The sequence below is a fragment of the Hyposmocoma kahamanoa genome, unplaced genomic scaffold (assembly GCF_003589595.1).
Source record: "Hyposmocoma kahamanoa isolate Upper Pololo Valley unplaced genomic scaffold, ASM358959v1 92, whole genome shotgun sequence".
Taxonomy (NCBI): domain Eukaryota; kingdom Metazoa; phylum Arthropoda; class Insecta; order Lepidoptera; family Cosmopterigidae; genus Hyposmocoma; species Hyposmocoma kahamanoa.
In genome coordinates, this window is record NW_020654748.1 from 14,277,553 (window position 1) to 14,296,983 (window position 19,431).

Here is a 19,431-nt window from a genome sequence, read left to right on the forward strand (position 1 = left end):
GTCTCGGGTGTGGGTGTTTGTGGTACCGTCGTTGTTTCATATTTCCATAACACAAGTGCTTTCGCCACTTACTTTACTATGTGATGTTGTTTAATATTTGTCTAGTCGTAAAAAACTAAATTTAGTTGTTATGCCGTTAAAAAGTTACAAGGATATTTTACTATCCACGCTGGAGTAAGCTTATTCCGGCTGCACACACACGACATTTTTTAATCTCGAAATCTTATCTAAGATCTGATTGCACCCAGAAAGTCGTGAATTAGTCTGTTTTACTAGTAAAATTGTAGGATTATTCATTATTTTGTTTAGAAGATAACAGATTGTTATCTCAAGGTTATACCTATGTTAGTCTCGGAGCTCATTTACATATTTTGCGTAACACACAGCCAACTTTTTTCAAATATTTGACGGTTCTGAAGTTTTTAAAAGGTGGACGGACTAAATCTGGTCTACTACGACTAAAACCAACTAAATGACGACTTGTTATCTGGATAATCAAATTTCAAAAATTCTACTGTGTTCACACTGGAATAAGAGACGCTTCAAAATCATGGAATTCCTTGGACCTATTAAATTTAACTAGAGCACGATTTAAGTATGGTAATAAAAACTGCAGATAAAGTAGTTTTCGACTTTTTATTTACAATATATTAATATTCTCTTTTTATCTCTTCCCACGTTGCTTAAATTCAGTCCAGGCACTGTACGCACATTCATCATAGTGCATAGTACTTATTATAGAGACCTCACTTTTTAGAAATAAAAGCAAAGTGAGTTTTTGACAGAATCTATAAACTATACACCTACTGCAATAAAGATACGCCTTTGGCGTTAAAGAGATCGACTGCGCAGTAATCTCAAGCATATGGCTTAACTAAACAGTTAATTCTAACAGTCTACCACTAGTAGGGTCTAGTAGTGTAATCGCAAACAGGAATATTTGCAACCGTGCTTGTAAATTTAGAAAAAAAATAATTATATAAATCGTGAATAGGCGCCTTGACGTCGAGTTGCGGACACTGGCCCTTTACACCAAGTACCAAGTATATAAAGCGTGTTTCCCATTCACAATAACACTACTTGACCATAAAGAATTCGATTGATCTACAGTTATTGCACAACAAAACAACACATGAATAAAATTTTGACTGAAATTAGTCAACAAGTAATTTGGCGATTAACTACGTTATTTAAAGTAAACAATATATCTATGAAGTTAAAAAAGTATATCAGGGACGTTCTTTCCGTTTTTCCCATTAATGGTCTACAATTACAGGTGAATAATTCTCGAAAGCAGTTGGTTCCATTAACTAACACTCATTTTAATTAATTAATGTTGTCGCATTAGTTATAATGGGTGGTTCCATGACAGAACTTTATAGTGAATATTTTGTCATTGCCTCAAGAGTTTAGCTGAATAATTCTGTTCATTCGCTAGTTGTTTATTATGAAATAGATAAATAGTCCAATGACTCTAATGAGAACTTTTGGGCAGGACACGCATTCACTCACCCCTTCTTTGATATAAATCATATTCTAGTTTTAATATTTTATTATCTCCTAAATGTAAAGATCTATTCACTATATAACATAGTGAAATTTCAAGTGTTAAAATTTATTATAAATTTGTAAAAAGTGAGGTCCGTGCTATTTTGGATGACGAAGATAAAGGATCAACAACTTTTACTAACTTTTTAAGCCAATCTATTAGTCATCCAATTTTTTACTAATTCGCTAGTTTTATTGCTGGATTTATAAGTTCTGTAATTGGTGTAACCATCTATGTAGATTAGATAAATATCTCAAACTATACAATAGAAATAATACTCTCTTTGTTCATAAGAACTCTTACATGAGAGTATATAGTCGATTGTATAGAGGTGAACTCAACTGCTTTAAACACAAACATTATAAACAGCAGTGCAGCTCATAAATACAGACACAGTCAATCGCCACAGCAAATTGTACTTCATATCAAATCTAACTACTAAAAACAATACCTCAAGCGCCTCGTATCAACAGGAAACCTATTTATGTTTCTCACGTGCATTGTATTCGTATCTTTTTTTAACAAGAGAAAAAGATCTAGCTGTACGGCCGGCAAAGCCGCTGACTATGATCAATGCCTTTATGCGACTAAGATATTTTATAGCCAATACAAGAGGATGCTACATAGGAAACTTCTAATAAATATTATAAAAATACACTTTTTATTCTACACCGCCACTTGTTAATAAACGGAGAAAATTTCAAAAATTGTTCACTGCACAAAAAATATTTTCACATTTTTTTTTACACTCGACGACAAATATCGTACATTTTTGATGAAATGAACTAAACAAAACTTCATCTACGTGTGCGCGATGCATGCACATAGTAAAAAAATTGCGAAAACAGTTATAAAAGTTCCGTTTATGTGTTAAGCAGTCCTTTAAATCTTCTCATCTGTACACAAACAACAGTACATATTATATTTCTGCGATATCAACATGTGAAACTTGAAGCCCATTTCACATCATCAGTGCGCAATTTCACTAATGGAAATTTGAGATCTTTCTGTCTTTACTCATAACTAATTAACCTAAAAAACGGTCATTTAGTTATACATCTTTTGATATGCGAAACCATGTAGCTATCACAAAATAATACAGAACCGTGTTTGAACCCAGGAAATGTAGAAAACAATTATAAAGGTTTTATCCTATCCATTGTAAACATTATGTACCTCTACGACAAAACGTAAATGAACTATATATAAGTAGTCTTTATTTTTTTTTAAAATTTAAAGTACAGAACGACTAGAATCCCATGGAAAAATATAGCGGTAAAGGCTGAAAAGGGAATTGTGACCCTTTAAGGGGTTTTAGTACTAAAGGCACTTTTAAATTAGACGCTGTAGAGCTGCAGCCGCGCGTCTGTAGCGCTTCAGTAATTCTAACTTCATTAATTGTGACTGCAGAAGTGGCGCGCGCGTGTCATGACAGTGACGCCTCAACTGTGCTTCAAAATATTATTTAGTAGCAGTAGAGCTCCTTGTGAAAGAGTTCGTCCCGGGAAGTACTGCCAATTTACCTGTTTCTGCCGCCATGCAGTACTGTCAGCATTACTGTGTTCCGGTTTTGAAAGGTAAGGGAGCTGATGAAATTACAGGCACATGGGACTTGTCAACTTACGTTTCAGGGTGCCGGACGCAGTGGCGGTGCTCCTCAGATCTTTGTGATTTAAAATCCTGAGTGGCACTGCAACTGTAATGGACAGGCGTGTGGCGTACCACCACGCCCACGGCTTGTACGTCCCGTCACTTGGTATCATAAAAAAAATATTGTATGAAAATTAATAATGACGCGGCTGCAGCGCTTCTATAAGCGTCTAATTTAAAGGCCCTTACGCAATTAATCAACTATTGACTTAAATCAATGTTGTGAGTGCTAGAAATAGTTTCGAAAAAATCAACAAAAACTCGAAATCAATGTAATCAGCGCATAGAGAATCTTCTTGATCAGTTCTCAAGTACAGAGTTGCCTCACATTGCCACAGCCGGTCTCCGACGCTACGATGCATTACAACGACTTATGCCACATAAACTTTATCTTCTAAACGATAAGGCAAACCAAAAACGAAAAAAAAGATGCAGCAAGCTGCGCCGCCAGGCGCCGCTTCACTTCCAATATTTGAGGCAATTTGAGGCGACTCTAAGTAATATTATAGTGTAAGTTAGATATATTTTTTTAATTTTGGTCTAAACATTGTACAATGGATCATTTGAAGGCTGGAATTAGCGTTGCATGATAATAGCAAAATATTGACAAACGTACCACTGCAGCTGAACCACCTAAATACTTTATTATTATGTCTAATAATCACACTTTTGAATTGCAACTTTGTTATATATTGTCATGTCTGTGTTACACATACAACAACAAATAATCAATTATTCCATTCGAAAATTTTGTTCACTAGGAAGTTTATCGTCAAACAACATTTACAAAGAGATAAACCGTAACCTAAACAGCTAAGACTCTTAAGTTAACTAAAGACCGAGTAATATGGGGCTATTTTTAATTACACAGTTGAAGTGTAGAAGTGTAGTTTATCGTAAAACTAACTCACTACCACTAGTCGATAATATAATTATATACTAAACAATGTTTTATCCATTATACTCCAGCTTATTTCGACTTTAACCTTTGTTCAATTGGCAGCAAAATAAACTACTCAATAAAAAGTTGTCTTAAAATAACCCCATATTTGCCATTTACAACACATTGGTAGCAACTACAGAAGAAAACAAACCGATATAAACGACGGCAACACCAAAGCATTAATAGCGTAATTAACAATGACAGGAGATAAAACAAATTGCTAATTAAGTTTAGTAAGCACTGCGACACTTTCAGGGTTTTGTTCAGATACATAGACTTCGTAAATAGTTACATGCTAACTTTTTTTTGCTCAAGGAATTAGTTCCATAAACTTGTTACATTATCGAATATATTGGGAGACGAGCATAGATCACAAGTTCTTATTTGCGAATTTCTTAGCGTAACGGCCTACCCTACTTTACATACGAATGTCTATAACAGTAAGTTGGTGCAAGTGAGCAATGAATATTTCTTAACCATAAGAATGAAAAGAGATCTAAGAGTCAGCGGATAATATAGTCGTTCGTTTGACTTGAAACGGTCTCTCCCAGTCGAACAACATGTTTTTCAATGGGTCCTACACAACCTTAACCATTTAATGAGAGCTATTCGACAAGTTTATAGTTTAAAATGTCGCAGTGCGGATTCGAGTAGCGAGGGATGATGAATGACAGAAGCGAGACGAGGCGACATCACGTGAGCCGGCACGACGGCAAGCGCCCGCACGACGAGTGCCACCGGCGTTTGCGCCGCGTCGACTCGGCATCGGACAACTCCGCCGTCGATAGTGTTCGAGATCCTCCATCACCTAATTCTGAAATTCAGAAAATTTTCATAGGTCTCTGACAGGTGGTGATACACCAAAAAAGGCCGTTTAAATCCAAAAATAAAGATCAGCAACGAGCACATAGATAATTTCGTAACGTAGCTCAATTGGAAGATCGGTATCTCTATCCAACCGGACGGAAGGAATTTTTCTTTGTGCTTGTATCAATAATAACACCAAACTAGTCACCAGTTTGACAAAAAATATATGCATATCATGGGAGAGTAAAATAAAAACATCATTATTCAATAAAATAAAAATTAAGAAAATTGACAACCACTTATTGCAGTGTAAACACGAGATACAGTTAAGTGTAATATTATTATAACCTCCTAAGACCCAGCAAACTACAATAGGAGAAGCGCTGAACGCCCAATGTACATCAAAACAAATGAATTATAATTACATGCTTTAGGCCCAAGCAAGTATGCCTTCGGTTTTGTATGAAAAACATAACGTACATACATACCCTATGGTCATAATAAAATATATAGCTCCAAATTCGAATACGATATTTACACATTTAATGTATTGGCGTTTACATGATTAGGAATAATATTATATGGGTCTGAATAACTTCGGGCCTTAGAATGATAATAGATGTTATCAGTAACTCCAAATTTGTCATTGACAATTTAATGTTAAAATATCAACTTGGATAATACAAGTGAGGTATGGGTTAGATCAGTTAATTAGCTTTTATCGTAAAGGGATGTAGCAGAAATTATATGCAGTTTTTACACCGGTTTCCAATAGAAAACAAAATGCTAATTCTACATCAAACATTTGCACCCGCGATCTCACTCACTCACTCATTCATAGTTAAACTTTATTATATTAAAAGTTAGTCAAGGATTAGTAAGCGTCCCACAATAATCATTTATTTTATGAGTACAGTATGGCTCAAATACTGTTCACCGTACCGGTATCCCACTTTCTAATAACAAGTTTCTTTGAACATCATTTCCAAGATGATTATATTAATACATTCTCGACCACATGAACTACACATTTCTGTTCAAAGAAATGTGACAGAACGGAATCGAAAAGATACAACAAGATCATGTGTTCTATTAAAAAAATAATATACATAACTTCATAAAGAAAAAAGAGATCCATAATATTCACTTTAGAACTAAGTCCAAAGTCATGGTACCACGATTTCGATTAACTAATGTAAACGATTATTTCATGGGGTACTGCGTTTTTGCAATAAGATTCAGGAGCATATATAAAGATTATCATTTTCTAATTATAAAAAACTTATATCAAAAATATTTTAATTGAAAAGCCATGTTAAAAATTTAAAGACTACGTGTTAGATAAAGATGTATGGCTCTATATTCTCTATACACAAATCAAATTGAATTGAATAATCAAAGTGTTTAAATTTACTTGAAATGAGCAACACCTAGAGTTTATTTCTCATTCTTCTCACGGAAGTCAGCACATTGAATGAGCAGTAGCTTAAAAAATTACATTTTCAAGTTATTTTACCTACGGAATAAATGTTTTTTTTACTTTCATTTATTTCGCATAAATTAAAACAACGGACTTGAGGAAGTGTCCGTTGAATGTTTTGAAATACGACGAACTTCGTTTTGTCCTTTTGGCAAGTTAGTAAACCATAGAAAGTAAGATATGCATTATCAACAGATGTTGCCAAGCCCTCCACTTTCCCGTTCCCTACAATATCGGTTTGAAGATATTCATTGGAAAACCACTCATTTATTCAATTTCAGGATGTTAAAAAAGTACGTTTGAAATACATACAGAGTAACTCTACTCATAGTACTAAAACAACTTTCCCAAAAGAACATATTATATCCAATTCGCAAGATAAATTTTTCTTCCAATACGAGACACAATCAGCTGTGTACGGTCCGTCTGTACAATTCAGTCAGGAGAAGTCGTCTTCTTGCGTCGAAGGTTTAGTCAGGACTGTCCTCATCGTCCTTTGTCAAAAGAAAGGTCGGTCGTCGTCTTTAGACCAAAAGAAACGTCGGTCGTCGTCTTTAGACCAAAAGGAACTCGGTCGTCGCCTTTTGTCTAAAATAAAGTCGGTCCAGTAAGTCAATCTTTGTGGCCTAGCAATCTGGTCATCCATGGAGGCTGGACGCGACATTTCCCCTCCAGTATCTGCCGTACAAGCTGATCGGACTATTACAAATGAACTTATGTTGCTTATGTAAATTGTTTGTGTTTTAATACGGGTATAGTCACATTATGAAATTTCAGATGTACATTTTAGAAATGTATAGATTGCGAATTTTTTTTTAAATTTATGCTTCTCATTGTTAGATAGCAAAATACTTATATATTCGACACGCATCGCATGCAACGAACCTAACTCAAGGAGCAAATGCGAGCGCGTACACGTCCGGCAACGGGCGTCTCGCCATCCTCTGCAAAGTTGTACTACATAATATGCATTGTAAAAATTTAGATGGAAAGTTAGACTACATTTCTTTTTGTATTATTCACATTATGACCCCACAGTAAGCTGTAACAGAGTTAAACACCGACAATAATTAACATGCTTTAAACTGAGATTATAAAACACTAGTTATATGTAATTAATTATTAATTATTTGCATATGATTTTTTAAGATTTGATAAGTGCCATGTTTTTGTCATCAAGAAATACATTTCAACAACCGATACAACGATGTACTCGTATTTTAAAATGACACGGATAAAATACGCGCGTAATTCAGCGACTTTTCTTATTTATGTCCCTGAATGAAAAAAAGTTGTATTTACCATTTCTAAGATCTCTTTCGGTGAAGTACTCGTGTGTCGACCCGTAATGCCGTTCTACGAGGTAAGGGATGACGGTGGAGTTGTGGAATTCATCCGAACGTCGCGATCGCACCATCACTAACTTCTCATTCGGCTCCAGCGCAGGCGTGGCTTGCACCCATCTAGACCAATATAAATTAAATAAATTAAAGAAAATATTTTAGTACCATTAGAGCTCCTTGTAAAAGAGTTCGTCCACAGAAGTACTGCCACCTTACCTATTTCTGCCGCCAAGCAGTAATGTGAGCATTACTGCGTTCCGGTTTAGAAGGTGAAGGGTGCTGGTGAAATTATAGGCACACGGGATTTGTCACCTTATGTCTCAGGGTGACGGACACATAATATAAAATAATATAAATAATATAATAAAATAAAATAATAAGATCTTTGCGATTTAAATCTCTGAGTGGTGTCGCTTACCACCAGACGCAAGATAATATAAAAAATAAAATATAAACAAAACTAATTTATTAATTTTGTATATATAATGGCTGCCCTGCTTCTGTAACGGGTTGTGTAAAAGCAAGAGTCGATTGCTTTTAGGCGACCATGCGCAAGCGAAGCACGTAACTGGTGCGCCGGGTGCGGGCCAGCCCCAACCCTATCCTGTCGATAGCGAATAAGCTCGACCGTCCGTACACGAGGCATTGTTGAGTATTGCATGTATCCAGCAGTATCTATTGTGTATAATATTATACCGTACTAGTATTAGTCTTAAGTGGTTTACTAACATATTACATGAGTAACTGTTAATCAAAATAAAATAATAATTATTATATTATTCTAATAAATGCTACAGTCAATCTCACCAATTGTCTGGGTGCAAGGTAGGGAATTGTCCTGCTAGCACCAGACGAAAGCACCACTCAGAACACCCCGACCCGAAACAATTTGAAAAAGTATAGATTGATATGGAAAAAAATTCAACCCAAGTTTGACGACTCCCGAGGTCAAGTGACTTACATACCGGTTTTCATGGTGTCGCCTATCTCTGAGATCCGGGGTCCGATCCCCAGTCGGGTCAATGTAGAAAAACGAACGTTTCCATAACACAAGTACTTTAGTTGCTTACTTTGGGATCAGAGCAACGTACGCAATGTTAACTAATATTAATAAAAAAAAAGACAAATGCAACTATTTTGCACGATTTAACCTCTACTAGGTTCACGTTACCAAATAAATTTACTTTCATTATTATTAACATGGACTTCCGCAAAGTAACGCCCGAATCTATTAATTATTTAAGTGATTGATTGTTAATTAACAATGAAATTAAGCAAATTATGGTAATTGAAAATGAAACTATTTTTTTTTCGGTTCAAAATACGCGTGCCTATATTTGTTTTTTCGAACAAATCACCCTACTGTCGAAGCACGACATCCATATTTACGGCCATTTTCTACTACGGATGACCTACAGACTTGAGTTTCGATCGGAGCTAGAATATATGACAAGGTGATTTGACAGTTTCGAACGGGCCCGTCTTTTCGTTGACGAACTTTGAGAGTAGTTTCCGTAGTGGGAAAGCGGCCGTAACTACGGACTTTGTGTTTCGAGAGGCCCCAGTTTCGCACTCTTTAAAGGCCCCATTGCATTTAGCCGTAACCAAGATACCTGTAAAGAGTCCGGAACGTGTATGGCAATCCTTAAAATCTTATAGATAAATTAATGTTATATTTAAATAAAAATATACACCTTTTTAATAAATTAAATATTAAATGAAACAGAAAAGTAGAGATTTAAATTTGTAACGAAACTTTTTTCACTTTTTTCATCAGAAACAATATACAAAGCAAAAACTCTTGAGGAATTCTATATTTTATGTCTATTTAGAAATACAGTATAAAAATGAAATAATTACACTGAGTTTACCGCGGAAAAACACGCAAGTAAATTAATCACACGATAGAGGAACTATATACATGACAACAAAACTATCATTTGTATGAAGTACGTAAACAGATATAATAGATACTGGTTTCCTTCTATTATGCAATTTAATCACTTAAGGCTTACTATGTGAGTGACATTGACGTCATTTAAAGGATGATAGTACTTTATTATTATTATTATGATACCAAGTGACAAGTTGTGCGCCTGGTGGAAAGAGACACGCCTGTCTTTAGTAGTTGCAGTGCCACTCAGAGCTTTAAATCTCAAAGATCTGAGGGGCACTATCACTGTCACCCTGAGACCGTGCCTGTAATTTCACCAGCACCCTTACCCAAGAAACCCGGAACGTAGTAATGCTCACATTACTGCTTGGCGACAGAAATAGGTAAGGCAGCAGTACTTCCCTGGACGAACTCTTTCACAATGAGCTCTACTACTACCCATCAACACGTAAATATCGCGAAAATAATTTTAATTGTTCCCGTTGCTTTCTATTTGTCCACAAGTGCCGAATATGAGTTTTTTTTTCATTGTCTCTTTGTCGAGAGGATTTGATTGGAATATTCTACAGCATAAGCAATATTACTGTCGGCATTGACCATTACTTAGTTTAAGTATGTACAAATTTACAGTCCAATAAAGCGTCCTTGAAGGCGCGTCGTCAAACGTGCGTTATCGCTGAAAAACCTTAGTGAGATTACATTGTAAGCCAAGATCAGTTAGTCACTTTCCAATTCACTTCCATTAACAGGAGTATAACAATAGTAGTTAAAAAGATTTTTGCAGAATGTACTGACTTTTGCATTTGCATAATAAAGAAAAGGTTTTATAGTTAATCAAGATAAGAGACAGAGAACTATAATGGCAGTTGCATAAGAAACAACAATACAATAATCATACTGTACACTCCACACAATAATGTGAAATGTAGAACAGTGTCTATGTGCGAAATTCATACGTCTAGATCTACTTGTTTAGACAGTGTGTTGATTTGCACTCTCGCCATATTTAAGAAATTAATAATAGTAATAATGCTAAATCATCTAAAAATATTTAAAAAATATTCTGTTCAATATTCTGGCAAATTGTAGAATACAATATGATTGAAATTAATAAATAGAATAGAATACGTTTATTTGCCAGAATACAGTAATTACATAGGTCTTAATTAAAATTAGGTACATTGTATTCAACCTGCAAGCAGATGTGCAAATATGAATGGGATTTGTTCTGGCAAACTGTAGAATAGAATATGATTGAAATGAATAGAATAGAATACGTTTATTTGCCAGAATACAGTAATTACATAGGTCTTAAGTAAAATTAGGTACATTGTATTCAACCTGCAAGCAGATGTGCAAATATGAATGGGATTTCATGTTTAGTCTCTAAACATTCAAATTAATGTAATGAATTTGTAAATTCCAAGCATTCTTTATTACTATAGAAGCAATGTGTCAAATCCATTTTGTCAATTGCAATTTAAAAGTATGTCGTCGTAACAATTTAATTTCATTTGGTAATTTATTGAAAATAATTAAACACATGTTGAAGCAATTATTCTTATAAATTACTTTACTTTATGTATCTAGTAAATAGTGTCTAGTATCTAGTAAGTTTTACAAAATTGTCCCTAAATCGTATGCACCGCGCGAGAGCAGTGAACCCGCCATCCGCTTCACCGAGTGACACGTAATCTTTCTCAATCGCTTATTTACCTATTTTTGAATTACGATTATGTACTAGTATTGTTATAATTTACTAAGTATTTACATTAATTAGAAAAGTTGGCGAGAATGCAACACAAACATTGTTGTTTTACCATGTCATCTACTTAACGATACGGTCATTTCGATATCTAATCCTTTCGCTACCAAGTCATTGTAAGTTATAGTCTTTCTACATAATGTGGTCGTTTTGCGATTTACTCCTTATGCTGATGAGGTCATTTTAAAGATATAGTCATTAATAAAATGTACAATTTGGATTGTTGGTGTCGCGGTGCTAGGCCATGGCGAAGTATATCAATCAGCAAGTGAAGGTATTTTATGGCGAGCTGTTCATTCTTGCACCAAACGTATTCCAAAAGTGTATTTACTTAAAAACCGAAAATAATGAACATATTCCTGTTTCTTTTTGTCCATAGGGATATGTCGACTGATGTGATGGTGTTTGGGACTAAAGCAAAGTACTCACGCATGTCGTCTGATCTCCTGTACGTTGGGCCGCAACTCGGGGTCGCGTTTAAGCATGTTTGATAACAGCGCCCCGAGAGTTGGCCCCAATGTGGTAGGCGGCGGCGCCGGCTCGCCTCGTCCTATTGCTTCCAGTAGCCTGTACACGTTGTCGCCCTCGAATGGATACCGCCCCGTGGTCATGTTGTACCTGGACAGTAATTCATGATTATTTAAAATTCAAATGACTCATTACAAATTGACTTCAATAAATAAATAATTGCATCATTAGCAGTTTAGATTGGTACAATAGATAGTGTTAAATTGACCAAGACAGATGATCGGACGGCAGCGAAAGCAAAATTTAATAACACATGTGATTTAGGCAACAAATCGGTTACATAGTATATCAAACATGCGTTACTTAAAAATAAAGTATATTATAAAATATATGTATTATCAAGTTTTGTTAAATGATAACATGCAATAAATAATTGGGTCACGGCAAATTTACAGATGTACATACAAAACATTGGACAAACTTAGAAATAAAGTTGTCAATAAATCACCTTGAAAAGTTAATTAAACGATTGACCCGAGCTGATTTAAATACGAACACAAGGCGGATTTAGAACAATTGCATCACCATCCAAAATTACCTTTTGTTCTATATCTATATATGTATAAGTCTAAGTACTTAATAAAATCACTCACAAGTCATACTATTAGTCACCAACTTAGACATCATATAAGACAACATTTAAAAACACGACGCAATACTACAAAGGTTACATTTCCACAATATATAAAAAATTAAGCGGGAAAATACATATCAGTGTCTAATCTTTTGTAAATAATAGAAATTATTTATAAGTGCAAGCTAAAGCCTCGTTTACCCTGGCTTAAGTTGGAATTGTTCTTGTTATCTGTACAAAACAAATGTGTACATACAATGTGACTCCACTGCTCCAAATGTCAACTTTGGTTCCGGAGAACTGTTCAGCACCATTTGCTATTTCTGGAGGTTGAAATGCTGGGGATCCCTGTCCTGTATAGCATGTGTCTTCAGGAGAAAACATGTCTAATGCCTGGAAATAAAGATATGTACTTTAATTATACATATGTTTAAAAAGTATCTAGTAAAGACAGAAAAGAAACTTTCGCGCAAGAGGGACAGACGGCGTTACACTCACTGAAGCAACGCACTATAAAGAAATATGTTAAATGTGGATGAAACAAACAATATTCCTCGTATTATACAATGTGTTAGGGCACGCATTGTACAAACTTTAAGGAGAACATTGATCTAGAAAACTAAGTATAAAAAATCAAAATGGCTGCCATTCCTAGGGAGTTGAGTTTTGACCCCACATGTGCTAGTGTTTTCCACATAATATCCAATACTGAACACCCCCTTAAAGTTTGTACAGTGCGTGCCCCAAAACATTGTATATTAATATGGTGAAATTGGGCACATGGGACTTTGTCTTAGGGTGACGGGTGCAGTGGCAGTACTCCTTCAGATCTTTGCGATTTAAAGCTCTGACTAGCACTGCAACTATTATGAACAGGCGTGTCGCTTACCTCCCGGCTCACGACTAGTTCGTCCCGTCACTTAGTATCATAAAAAAAATATTCATTGAAGCGATTCTGACATAAACAGATTTTTATTTTTATAATTGTTATAGTTAATTGGTTCAACTTACGACTTTCCTAATGAGTATGCCACAAGAAAGCTAGTACCTTATCAACAACATCAAGATATTCAGATTTAATGAGCATGTCAATCAGATAGCTCAACTGAATACAAGAATAAGTTGAGTTTTTTTATTGATTTGGATGTGACAAGCATCAGTTACATAAGTGGTATGTGATTAAATCTTATAAATACCTATCTACATCAAGCTTAATTCGCAACCTTGGCAGCTCGGTGGTTAATAATTCTGGATACTAGCATGAGAATTTCTAGGGTTGAACCAATGTAACTAACAAAATTCAAAATTTTTACTAATCTGAGTGTTATGGGAATCAGATTTAATTGAGTTAGAAAGCTGAAGCCGAAATTATTAGGTATATACTGTGAATTACCGGCACGCTTCTGTGGGTGAAAATTATTATTAAATAATTTCTTAAAAGACTTCTCACCTCAGCAACTCCAAAGTCAGTTATTTTAAGTGTTTGATCTAGTGTAAGTAGAAGGTTCCCAGGCTTAATATCCTTATGCACCACGCCTTGACCATGCAGATATTCCAACCCGTCCAGCAGTTGAATGAAGTAGTCGTGAGCTTGCCGCTGCGGGAACTTTTTCCCTGGACTTGCTTCTAACATATCCTGAGATGGAAAGTATGTTTTGATGTTAGAATGAAGTAAAATTGGCAGACTTCACTCAATGAGGAGTAATCACTTCCTGGATGACTTAGTATAAATTATTACAGAAAATTTTTTGTACTTTCACTGAGTTTACTAAATAAACATTTACCGCATATGTGTCCTTGATAACTACTTCATCTCTGAACTCTTTTAAAAATAGACTAGATATACTATAAATAAAATAAATAAAATGCGCATTTATTTCGGACAACGTTGATCCATAGGGTGTTAGTATTACAAAACGAACTTTAAATAATAACTATGTTAGTACCTAAACTTAAATGGAGAGAAGACTAGTGCCTTAATAGGCCACTGTCCCACCTGTCAGCTACAACAGACAGGAGTCTGTGACGGCCGGCGCGCATCCTGCGCATCGACGCGCTGCAGCGCTTGCGCAACGTCGCGCCGAATCCGTCGACATTTGCGACCGCGAACATTCCGGAAGCGCTACAGCGTCGTGGAAGACGTAAAAGCACCATAAATGCGTCGTTGTATTGGACCCGCAAAGCATCGTGAGATCGTTGTGCGAACCTGCTCCATAGACTGCAAGAATACAACGATGTACAGTACGCTTTAAATAATGTTATTTTTACTTGAGCTGTACATCTGCTGAACCTGCGCGCTATCATGTTCGATCTCATGGCCAATGCTCTGCGCTCCCTCTCGATATCCGTCATCACGCAGATCGTCGGTTACTATGTGCCCTAGATATTTAAATGACGTCACCCTTTTCAGTTGTTGACCGTAAAGAAATATGGGAGGGACATGTGATGGGCACCTACTACCTGCCTTAAAGACCATGTACTACTATATACGACAAAGAAACACTAGGTGCTTAGTATAAAATAAAAGAATAAAATATACATTAAATAAATTGTGTTCAAATTATTTTTCAATTATGACCACAATTAATGAACGAAACTTTACTCAAAGAATTATAAAGTTCCAAGAGATTTGTATTTCTAACTATCAATTTTTTAAACTTTTTAAAGCTAAATATTTTTTAGTAACAATTGCAAAATATCTATTCATTTTACGGTGAAATATACACATCTCACGCTTAAAACAAGTTTAAAACCTATTCAACAGTGATAGATATTTTATACTATATTAATAATAACAACGCACACACTCAACATAGCCCCGCACTAGGGAAACCCTGTGTCGCGGATGCCATGGACACACACATAGACAACTACAAATTACACCCAAACTCACGAGAGAAATAAATGTGGGCCATACAAATATTTCCCCTGGCCCGTGAATCGAACCCAGGACCTCTGCGTGGCAGTCAGCAGGCATGGTAACCGTTCGGCCACGGAGGCAGTTTAATAAGATTCTTAGGTTCCGTGAAACATAAAATGAGAAACAAACATTTCCTCTGTATATTATTATTATAGACCAAAAATAGACACTGGTGTTAGCACGATGAATACACTCTTGGCCTTGATATAACATATGAACTAATATGAGTAAAAACATAGTATATTTCATTATGCAAAAGAGGGAAAAATGTGAACAACAAACTTGTTTTTATACAAATATAAACTTATGTAGGTTAATAGTCTGACTGTACTTGTACAGTGTTGACACAAAAGAAGTGTAAAGATGTGTAATACTAACTGGGAGTATATAGTGTAACAATTTGGCATTCCATTTTGAGTAATAAGTACTATGATACTCTACTGATCAGAAAAACTGCTTTACTATTGCAACAGATTGGCATCAAACATTAAATTACATGCATATTGCCATGGTAGTGCAGAATAAACTGATTTCCGCAACTCGACAAGTTAGCGTCTTTTTACGTGACTTGGTGCATGCCTACAGGAATTTCAGCATCTTCTTGATGTTGCTGAACACTTCAAGGAGTGACCTAGGTGCGCTGAGGCGGTTCGCGTTGTAGATGGCTTAGCCACATTGTTTCCTCCACCCTTTAAGGCATAAGTTAGCCGTCGAAAAACTAATGTTACGATTTAAAAACTATCGGAATAAGCGGCGACGACTGTAGGGACTACTTCCCGGAACTACCCATAAACCGTAAGGATTGTCCAAATATAGTAGGCATTTAGTTTTGAAACTTTTTGTATTGTAATCCACTGGCAGAGAAAGGACACATTGACTATAATACGGCATCAAGACAAACCCAAATAGGGTTTAACAGTGCCTTACAACATTTATGTATACTTTTTTCTAAAAATAATAAAATAAAAAAGAAATGAAAAACTTTCCATTCAAGTCCTCTTTAGACTACTTAATTCGCTGCATTTTTGTCACGTGACCTAGTATGTTTTTTGCTCCACTGTTACATAGTGATGTAATTCCATTCATGACCCATGACACTCATAGATGAGCTCAGAGTTTAATATTAACACTATTCAAAGTAGTGACTCTTACAGCTTCTGTTGTAACTTCCATACTGTATTCTGAACTTGAGGTATTGTATAGCAGTTAATAAGTTGTTTTGAAATCTTAATATTGTGATTTTCAGGAAATAGCAAATGCAATTGTTTTAGACCCTGTGAATCTGTACACAAGATCAAGACACAAACCTCTCCAAAGCTCAAACAAATGGGGCGGCATTGCTTAACTACTATACTATGGCGCTGTTGTTGTCTAGGTGCTTGTTCCAGTTCAGTGTGTTGTGCAGTATTTCTATAAAATACTGTACTTCAACCAACATTAACCACAGTTTTATATTTTTGGAAGCTGGTAAAGTCGGGATTATGCAGTGGTTGCTAATTTTTTACATGTCCTGCGCCATAATTCCTTGATCTTCCATTTAGTATACTCCAAGCAATTGATATGTGCCATTATTTCAAATGGTGCATGTTGTAATGCTTAGCTGGATATATTGACCAAAGTAATACTCAAATCAAAACATTATACTACAAGAGAAATGCAAATTCCATAGTTTCAGAGCCAGGTTTTCATTCATAGGAATTGTCCAAAAAACTTTCAATCTTGATCTCGGGAAAACAGAGTCAGAAAGCACGGCTTATTAAATTTTTTGCCTAAATTTAAAGTTGACACATTCAAAGCAGTTCTATGAGTGGTGCCAAGGTAGCAGTGATGCTTGCGAGTGAAATACAATAGCATTTATTCAACATGTCTATGTTACTTAATGTCAGTGGTTATTTTAACACCTAAAACCTGATTTTCAATAGAAACATCAAAAGTAACATTTTGGGAAACTGAAAAAAGAAATAAAAAACATATGAAATAAAACTAATAAGTTTTTCTAAAACTAGCTAAAATGGCTGGTGTGATATGTGCGTAAGTGGCTTTTTAAACATCCAAGACTTTTATGTAAATATAATATTGACAAAATTAATACTGGTGTCATAATACAACTTTAATAAGATTGTAAAGCAATTTTCTTTCTTGGTAACACTCTAAAAACAAACTACAAATTCCCAATTCCTGGAAATTTCTACAAATGCATCCTGGGAATGAAAGACCTACTGTTTTATTCTGAAATCCCAAAATAAAATAAACACACATAGACCTACTTAATGCAGTGTTAGCTCAATAGTAGCATAAGTAACCAATAAGAAGTGTCTTGAGCATTCAAAAGCCCTGAGCCCTGCCTACAGTGCCAACCACTGTAGAGAAGCTCTGTCCTTGGACAGGAATGGCATCAGAATGCTCACTAGTCTTAACAGGACACTGGGGCTCGAACAAGTACATGTGAAATATTGGGCAGAGAGTGAATAGACAGTGTAGATTCTGCCATGAGGTGGATGAAACTCCTGCTCATCTTCTCATCCAATGTTACTTCCTGATGGGTGTATGAAGCTCCATACTGGGAAGGCACATCCCACAACCAGAAAACATTCTGGCATCTGTGGGAGCCAGGAAAGTCCTTCCGTAATTAGTGGTGATCACAATAGATCACCTGATGGTCGTAGTGATGAGGGGCTACATATGCCCGAAATGAAGCAACGCCAACAAAAACAATAACTAATAAATAGGTCCTAAGATACAAATTCAAATATCAGGATGGGCCTGTAGTCTATTCAAATCAGCTGCAAAGATTGTCTACATCAAATAGATTTCAAATGTACATAAAAAAACAACATAAAACTTGCGTGCTGGGAATGTTAGACACTCACCTGAAGTACTCCAACACAAAATTCCATAACTAGATACATTTTTTGTTTCTCATCATTATACATAACGTCGACTAGTTCTATCACATTTTTATGTCTAAGTATTCGCAGTAATTGTATCTCTCTCTGCACATTTTGTTCACCATTTGGTATTCTTCTCAGTTTCCTCTTTTTAAGAATTTTGACCGCACGCCTACATAGGGTTAACGAGTCAAGCATTTCTTTAACTTTACCATATGAACCTTCGCCTAATACATCTCCCATTACATATTTTCCTATCATTTTGCATTTTTTTTTCTTGCTCTTGTATATGATATCGGCACTATCAACCCTCTGAAAGAAGGGAATAGTCTGGTCGAGATCCTCGATTTGGTCATCATCCAACCAGGTGACCGAGTGCGGTTCTGGACTTCCGTCCATCAGCAGGTTCTCGTCGCTCTCCAATGGTGCAATGATGTTTGATACTTCGAACTCCACAGTATCTGCATCTGGAAGACTTTCACTACTGCTGATTTTTCTACACATTCTCGGATCCATTATCTGTCGAAATAACACATTTGGAAAACTGTCCGTGAGTATACTGCAAGGCCTTTTGTCATAAGATTTTTATCAAGTCCTACTACGTTAATTTATTAGTTTTTATATCATACATTATCCGAATTTCGCACCATCCACATACAGACTAAATAATTATACAAAATTATTCTCCTTTTATTTGCAAGACGTATGTAAATAAATTATAAAACCAAGCAATGCAACATCGCGCACCACAAAACAGACAATGGATGACAGATTAAAAAGAAACTAGAAAATCGCTTTTAATTTGACAGATTTTGTTTTTTTTATTAATAATTTTGGCTTGGATATAAGTTTTTTGAGCCATGTCTTCGTTTAATTATGTTTATGTAAATATGGCCGCCACAAAGAGAATAGGCAATTTGAGGCGGTGCGAGGCGTGCTTGGATTGTCTCGGGATTCCTTAGAACGGGCCGATACTGGTATTTTAGTTCGAGATTCCTATAATTTCGCGTTTTAATCTTCGATTAACGCACAATAGCACTATCCTGTTCCACTTTAAACTAGATTTCACAAAATAATTGAAAGTCAAAAT

At 35.6% G+C, this 19,431-nt stretch overlaps 1 protein-coding gene across 1 annotated transcript; it reads right to left on the reverse strand.

Moving 5' to 3' along the window:
- Positions 1-3,263: 3,263 nt before the first annotated feature.
- Positions 3,264-18,907, reverse strand: LOC113236801 (serine/threonine-protein kinase stk11). The gene is made up of 6 exons (XM_026472991.1): positions 18,324-18,907; positions 13,984-14,169; positions 12,790-12,926; positions 11,861-12,049; positions 7,732-7,892; positions 3,264-4,956 (listed from the first exon to the last, which is right to left on the reverse strand). The coding sequence occupies exons 1-6, from the start codon at positions 18,855-18,857 to the stop codon at positions 4,835-4,837; spliced, it is 1,329 nt and encodes a 442-aa protein (XP_026328776.1). The 5' UTR covers positions 18,858-18,907; the 3' UTR covers positions 3,264-4,834.
- Positions 18,908-19,431: the final 524 nt, after the last annotated feature.